At 39.3% G+C, this 8,258-nt stretch overlaps 1 protein-coding gene across 1 annotated transcript; it reads right to left on the bottom strand.

Annotated features, from left to right (window-relative positions):
* Positions 1 to 3,024: 3,024 nt before the first annotated feature.
* Positions 3,025 to 6,320, bottom strand: LOC131253594 (phenylalanine N-monooxygenase-like). The gene is made up of 2 exons (XM_058254649.1): positions 5,159 to 6,320; positions 3,025 to 3,862 (listed from the first exon to the last, which is right to left on the bottom strand). The coding sequence occupies exons 1-2, from the start codon at positions 6,203 to 6,205 to the stop codon at positions 3,230 to 3,232; spliced, it is 1,680 nt and encodes a 559-aa protein (XP_058110632.1). The 5' UTR covers positions 6,206 to 6,320; the 3' UTR covers positions 3,025 to 3,229.
* Positions 6,321 to 8,258: the final 1,938 nt, after the last annotated feature.

Genomic DNA, 8,258 nt, shown 5'->3' with positions numbered 1-8,258 from the left:
TTATAGGAAAAATCAACACATAATTGATAATGGGACATTGGAGTAAACTAAGCATTCCCGCATCAATCATGGCTATATATCGTCAATTCGAATAATCAATCAGATGAAGATGTTAGCGATAAAAAAAATCTTATGCCTTATGTAAGTTACGTTTGTGGCATTTGCAAATAAATTACATTCAAATCTCTCCTTAATTTGTGAGATTAATTTCTTAGGAAAATGTGAATATGAATTGTGCATTGATACAAATTAATAAATAAGAGATGATAACACAACAAACAATATTCATAAATCACATTTCTAAGGATTTATTTCATATACCATAAATCATTTCGAGGATATATAAGGGATAATTACACCATGTGAATTACTAAAATCGATGTTTATGCTCATTAGGTTTTACATGTAATATATGAAATGCATTTTTCGACAATTTCAATTGGCCGTCATTATGATTTTTTTTTTTTATATAAAAACTTTCCCCTTTTCTTTCAACCGTCATTTGATATTAATTTTTGATTGCAATCATTGAAATTCAAAAAATAATAATTAATGTTCAAGAAAAATCCAATTGTTAGTAAATGGGAGCTTTAATCTCTTCTTTTTGTGTTGGAGAATCTGTTAGGTTTTGATTTTCTTAACTTTTTTTTAAGGGATAGAAATTTGATGTTGAAGCATTAGCGTTATGTTGTATGGGTTTTGTTTTGTTTTGTGTTTTCTCTCACTCTATCTAATGATACTATCTTCTTGTTTTTGCTATAAAATTGAATTTTGGGATTTGGGTTTTGATCTTGTAATGTGACTGCAAATGGGTTTAACGAATAGAAGAAACGGAGAATATTAGTATGGATGATATTTCTTCTTTTTGGGCTTTTCTTTTATTTTTTTATTTTTATATCTTTTCTTATTTGGATTCAGATTTTGAATTTTCGGTTTTGTTCTGTGAATGGTGATGGGTTAATTCATAGTATTAGAATCATTTCTGTTTTTTATGTATTTTGAAATTGAATTCTCATATTTGGGTTTTGTTTTGCCCGTGTTAAGTTCTATAATAAAAAGAGAAGAAACAAAAGATGGTGAGAACTTGAGGTCAGTTGTTCAACGAAGGCCTTATTAGCATTTAAATTTGATTTTTTTTTTTTTCAACAGATTAACTTAAAATTGAATTATGATATTTTGGTTTTATTTGTTAATGAATGATAATGTGTAGTTTAAGTCTTTTTAAATGAAAATAAAAAAGGAAAAAGGGGTTGATTAGATTTTGACAAATATTAGAAAACAAGGCTTTTATGACATGTTTTGTCTATAAGATGATAGAGATGAAAATCAGTGTTGCAATTTCTAATATTTCTGATTTTTACGATTTTGATTTGAACTCTTAATAATCTCCGCTATCAACCCCTTGATAGAACTTAAAGATGTCATCACTGCTGAATCCAGTCATATGTATGACCATATCAACTTATGATATATCTTAAAGTCATGACCATATCAACTTATGATATATCTTAAAGGCGCATGCTTTAGCCTTTTAATGAGGTTAATGTGAAAATTGAATATGGTGGGAACATTTTAAATGAAATTATGTATGAGGTGAATGACTTTGATCATTCTTCACTCTTTACGAGCTTTTCATACGTTCGGAAAATAAGCTCATCTTTGAAGCATTTGCTATTTCCAAGCCAATCATAGGAAATACTCCCCCATCAATTTGATTATATATTTGGTTGAAACTCTGTTACACTCTATGTTGGATTAGTGTGAAAATTCCGACTTGACTTTACAAGTATACTTTGCAATGAAGTGCAGTCGGTGTACGTTCGCCGGATAACGCAACTAATTTACATATTCTTGAAAGCATTTGTAGTGATGTTTGAGATCATTGTATTTACGGCCAGTCAAAGCATTTACACATAACAGATGCTAGATATTCTAAAAATTGATCATTGCCATATTTGTGCCCGAGGTTAATGGGACTTGCATGTTTTCATAGGGTAGGTATATGAAGTACCTAACAATCATATGCCGTGATATTGCTGAGGTTGTCATTGTGTACAAATCTGTGTAACAGTTCCAGGTCAATAATGGAATACCTCTTTAAATCTAGCTTGGTGATCCTTCATAAAGCGACCTATTTGACTTATATAGGGGTTAGAACTAGCCATTTAAGAGGTGGTGTAACTCCAAACCATGCAAAAATTGTTACATGTGGCTAGCCCAACAGTTAGAAATAGCTAGCCACTGAGTCTAAACGGCTAGCATACAATTGGAGTTCCCACATAAAACTGTCAGAAATTGCTAAATAATGACTAGTTTCTCACCAATAGATAGAAACAATCATTTAAAATTATGACCAACGACTAAAACGTCCAACAACCCTAGCTTATATAAATAAGACTTTGATGGTTCATTAGACCATCACCAACAACTCGAACTACTTTCTCACATGAACCAATCAGCAACAACTCAATGTTCTTTGATCAGCCACCAAGGTTTAATATGGACCTTAGCCATTAGTCAGCAAGCCCTCAAGAAATAGACCAATGTAGTGGGGTAAGCCAACAATTTTTTTTTTGACTTTATCTTTGATTTGAGATTTTTTTTTTTTTACCAGCAAACTACTTACACATCCATTAGTAATTTATTCGTGTTTGCTGAACGTTAAACCGCATACAGACTCATCGTATCTTATAAGCTATTTGCCTCTAAATTATTTTGAAAATGTATGAATAACGTTTTAAAGACATATGATCACACGTGCCTTAATTTATCCTTAATATTTTCGATTTCTTATATTATTTTATAGAAATTACAAATCCTTAAATTCGTAAAATTACCCAACCAGGTGACAGTCTCGGTCACCACACGGGAAGCCACAAGATGTCAATCAACATCTTGAAACCTCTCCAGAATCCATTCATAACTTGGGGCCATTTATCAAGAGGGTTCACCGTAAATAGACCATGTGGAAAAATCTCCACCAACACCCCATCGGTAAAAAAAATGCGTTGAAATACGAAACAAATCTTTTAGCCATCTTTTGCATCTATTATGAAAATGTAATATCAGTAAGTATTTTTAGCTAGGGGCCCATTCACAGTGGGCCCAACCAGATGAACGGACCCGATCACCACAAGATGCTGATCAACATCTAGAAACCTCCCAACTATTTGTATTCTTTTTCACACACCTAAAAAGAAAAGAAAAATTCATATATGAGAGGGTCCCACTAGTGTGCCAAATACATGTGCGCTGGCAAGCGTGGCTCAGCACGCACACGTAGAGTCCTAGCCAGAAACAGATCATTTGCTGACTCAGCAAGATCGGCACGTGGCTCGCCAGGTGGCGTGCTCCAAGTGAATCCTTGAAGAAGCCTGGCCAGCAGCATGACGGTCATCGCCGATCCGAGTGGGGCGCCCATGCAGCCACGTCGGCCCGTGCTGAATGATATGAACCGTAGATCCGTCTCCATGAGCTCGACTTCAGCCGTTGGATCCTTCAGGTGGCGCTCTGGCTTGAACTTGAGCGGGTCATCCCACACCTTAGGGTTGCGGCCCAGCCCGATCCGGCTCAGCAGCACATGGCTGCCTTTTGGGATGAAGTAGCCCGCGACGGTTGCATCAGCGGTCGCCACGTGGGGGAGATTGAACGGTGCGATCGGATGGATCCGGAACGCCTCGCGAGCACAGGCCTTGATGTAATTGAGATGAGTAAAATCGGATTCTTGGACGAGTCTTTCTTTCCCCACCACCTTGTCCACCTCTTCCACTGCTTTCTTGAGAACATCTGGTTGGTTGATCATCTCAGCCATGGCCCACTCGACGGCATTTGATGGGTTGTCGACCGATGCGTAGATCAGATCCTGCAACAATCAAGTTTAGGTAGGGAATGATTCGATACTCCTAGATTTCTTCTAAAACAAGTAGACATGATAGGAAGAATTACATGGTCCTGATCTCATCAAACATACAGTTTTCGGATGTGGGTGATTATGTACACATGGAGACATTGTTCAGTGATCCAAACCGTTCACACGGTAAGATGTAGTGTTGACGTGGGTCTATTAGAAAAAAATAAAAATAAAAATTCAAGATTGGAAGATCCTAACCCTTGGATTAATGTTCCATAAAATACGTCTGAAAAGTTTGAAAATTTCAAAAAGGAGATTTTCAGAGTGACCCAAATTCGATGTTGACAATCAAATAGACGGTTGAGAATATTTGACACATATCCCATCTGCAATTTTTTTATTTTTTATTTCATTTAGTGGGCCATCATAGATCAGCAATCTACAATCACACCCAATCAAATCCTGTCGTTTGATCATAGACAATGAGCAGGCTGATGGGGCCCTTTTGTGACGTTATCTTATTATACATGACACGTGTCAGAATGCTTTCCACTTGATCATGCGGTAGAATCGTGTGAACTTTCTAAAATTGTAAAAATATTTGGACTGTAGATGTGTTTAGGGTTCTTAACAGCTCCCTATGTATAAGTATGGGATCCAATGTTTTATAAGTAAATCTGACCATTTAATTACACTAGCATGTATAGGTACTTGGAATCATCTACAACACCTAAAACAACCAATCTCTGTGGGCCCACCATGTTTTATTAGTAAATCCACTTCGTCCATCGGGAGAGAACCATTTTTGAACCATACATAGAAAATATCAGCCTGAAAAAAATCTGTGATGGGCCACACCAATGGGTGCAATATAAAACTCCTAAAACCTCTAAGTTCACACGGTGTGGCCCGGCTGATATTTAGATCACGTTGATTTCTGTATTTTATCTTCATTCAGGTAAGTTACACCTGATTAACGGCTACGATGAAAGATACACATCATGTTGGTGTCACAAACAAACCTATGGTTGGCTTTCCATTTTCCATTTTTCCCTGTGTATAGCTCATCTAAGTCGTGGATTTCGATGATATTTTTCCCAAGTTTCTAGAATCGTGGATAAAACGTGATGGACGGAATGGATTTTACATACACATCATGGTGGGTCCCACAAGCTTGGGTGTTTGACCCGCTGCTTAAAACAGGTCCCGCACAGGATTCCGGTCCGGGCTATAACGTACGTCTGGCATGCATGCGTTGTTAAATGCATTTTCAAGACTATAAACGACTTAGTGATGTGATTATCTTACCGCCGTTTGTGCTTTAATCTCTTCTGGTGTTAGCAACGGCTTCCCATCAGCATCCTTCACAGATATCAGAAGGTCGAGTAGGTCCTCCGGCTCCTCCTTCTCGTGGACCCCACCTTGGCCACCTCTCCATTTCTTGATCCGACCGTCGATTATAGGATCATGATACTTATTAACGATCTTGATCGCCCTCTTCATGATCTTCTCATGGCCATCCAGATCCAGCCATCGTAATTTAGGCATGTAATCAGAGACAGAGAAGGCGTAGAGAAGAGAGAGTACAGTGAAGAGAGCCTCGACGTGTTCTTCTTCCTCTATGCCGGGCCCACCATCCTCACGGCCCACCCCAAAATATCTCCTGTTGAACATCATCTTCCTTATGACATTTCCACTATACTGCCGAACAGCATCTCTAACGTCCACGACTGCACCGGTGGAGTTGGTTTTGCATTGGTTGTAGATGTAATGTAAAAGGTTATCAGCTTCTTGGGTCCTTTTATCAAGTAGCCATCGGAGTCTCGCCGGGCTTAAGATCTCAGAGGCCACCACACGTCTCATCTTCTTCCATTGGTCACCTGAAGGAGCGGTTGCAACGGAGAGGAATCGACGGCTGGAGTACTCGGTCCCCATTGTGAGTGGCCTGGATGCGAAGATTGCATCCTGTTTTTTCAAGAACTCACGGCCTATCTCAGGACATGTTACAGGGATTATGTGAGTGTTGCCAAGACGGATGCATGCAATGCTTGTATTCATTTCCTTCATTAGGGATAAAATCCAACGGAAAGCTGGCTTGTTACAGGTGAGGTCTGGGAGGCTGCCGATGATGGGCCAGGGCAGTGGGCCAGGAGGGAGAGGGGCTACATTTTGCTTTTTGTTAGGATTTTTTGATTGGATGTGGTAGAGAAAGAAGAAGAGGGAGGTAAGTAGGAGGAGTAGAGTGGTGGGGTGTGTGGGGTCCAACAGGATCTTTGGGAGGGTAGGGATGATTGCATTTTTGCCCACCCATTGAAGGGCTGAGATTGAGGATGAGAGGGTAGAGGTGTGGTTCATTATGGCCACTTAGTGTTGGAGAGAGAGAGAGAGAGAGAGAGAGAGAGAGAGAGAGAGAGAGAGAGAGAGAGAGAGAGCTCTAAGAGAATAGGTGGCAGTGCATGTTTATATATACGGGGGAAGATGGAGAGAGCCCTAAGAGGTGGCTGTGCGTTTGTCTATGTTATATAGAGACTGAAGATGAGAAAGAAAGCACTGAGATACAGGACCGGATTACGTACTTACACCGTTAGTAGAGAGGTAGCTACTGACAGTGCTCTGTGGGCCCCTCATTATATATATGTGTTTTATCAAGCCGTTCATCTATATTTCCAAATCATTATGGAGCATGATGCCAAAAACGAGGGAGATCTAAATTTCGAGTCGTCCACACCACAAGAAAATAGAGGAGATTAAATTCCCACCATTAAAAACTTCCTGGGGCTCACTATAATGTTTATTTGTCATCCAACCTTTTGATTAGGTCACACACGTGTGGATGAAGAGAAACACAAATATCAGCTTAATTCAAAACTTTTGTGAATCTTAAGAAGTTTTTTAACGGTAAGTGTTCAATTATTATTCTTTCCTATGGTGTGGTCTATATGTGATCTGGATCTACCTCATTTTTCGACTCATGTTATAAAATAATCTGAAATAATGGATGGAAGGTGTGGATAGGACGCATATATAATGATAAGTCCACATAACACTGTCAGTAGCCACCTCGCTACTGACACTGTCAGTACGCAATCCGCGCCCTGAGAGAAAACGAAAAGCGGTTTGATTATACCGGACGTGGATTAGCTACTGAACACGACACTACCGAGACTATCTACTAAAGTGACGTCACCAAGTTATGTGGCCCCTACCCTAATGTATGTGTTGTAACCACACCGTCCATACATTTGAAGAGATCATTTTAGGGAACCAAAAGAATGAGTCAGATCCAAAGGCCAGGTGCAGAAAATAGCGGGACTGAATGCCTACCATTGAAAACTTTTTAGGGTCTATAGAGATTTTCAATCAAGCTTACATTTGTGTTTTTCCTTCTATCATATCTATGTTAACACAAGGGCAGGTTTGATCTCAAATAAATATCATGTATCTCAAATGAATATCATGGTAGGCCTGGGAAGGTTAATTTCAACGGTGGATGTCACTGTCCCACTGTTTTCTGTGGTGGGGTCCACTTGAGCTTTGGATATGAATCATTAATTACTTATGCCCTAAAATGCTCTCTACAAATGGATGGACGGTGTGGATGCAACACATACATCATAGAAAGGTCCACAGAACTTGGTGACGTCACTTCAGTAGGGAGTCGTGCTCCAGTCGGTTTCAGTAGCTAATCCGCGTCCGAACATACCAAGGAAGTATGCATGGGAGAAAATGTGGAGGTGGTTTGAATCATGAATTTTCCAGGGGAGGATAAAAGGTGACACGGACTTCACGTGAAATAAGTACATGCACACGAGGGGCGAGCGATGATAGTGGGCTTGAGTCATACGTAAGTGTTGACTTATACTTTTCACACGTGGCACTTTTTGACTGCTATCTAAACCATTCAACTTATGGGTCCCATCATGGATGGAGCATATGTTTGAAAATATACTGATCAAGCAACACTAACCACCCAGTTAATGGCCTATGAAATGGACAGTTAAAAATAAAATAGTAGCCTAAATTGGAAGGGAAAAGTAAGTTGGTTAATGCTATCTTATGAAGTCTTCGGTCATGTTTCACCCTGGACGGTATGGATGGCTATACAGCTACGCCATTTGTGCCGTTTAAGAGTCAACACCACTCTGTGGGGGCCATCTTGATGTATGTCTTATATCCAATCCGTCCATCCGCTTCGTGAGCTCATTTTAGGACATGAGAACAAAATTTAGGCAGATATAATACTCAAGTGAGCTACCACAAAGAAAATAGTGAGTATTAAACGACCACCATTGAAAACTTCTTGGGGGCAACAGAATTTTTGGATCAAGCTGGTATTTATGTTTTACCTACATTCAGGTCGGAATCTACTTATGAACGGTTTGGATGGCATATAAACATCACGTGGGCA

This window comes from Magnolia sinica, chromosome 8 (assembly GCF_029962835.1).
Source record: "Magnolia sinica isolate HGM2019 chromosome 8, MsV1, whole genome shotgun sequence".
Classification (NCBI taxonomy): domain Eukaryota; kingdom Viridiplantae; phylum Streptophyta; class Magnoliopsida; order Magnoliales; family Magnoliaceae; genus Magnolia; species Magnolia sinica.
Note: the sequence above shows the minus strand (reverse complement) of the source record. Positions and strands in the feature narration are given on the sequence as shown.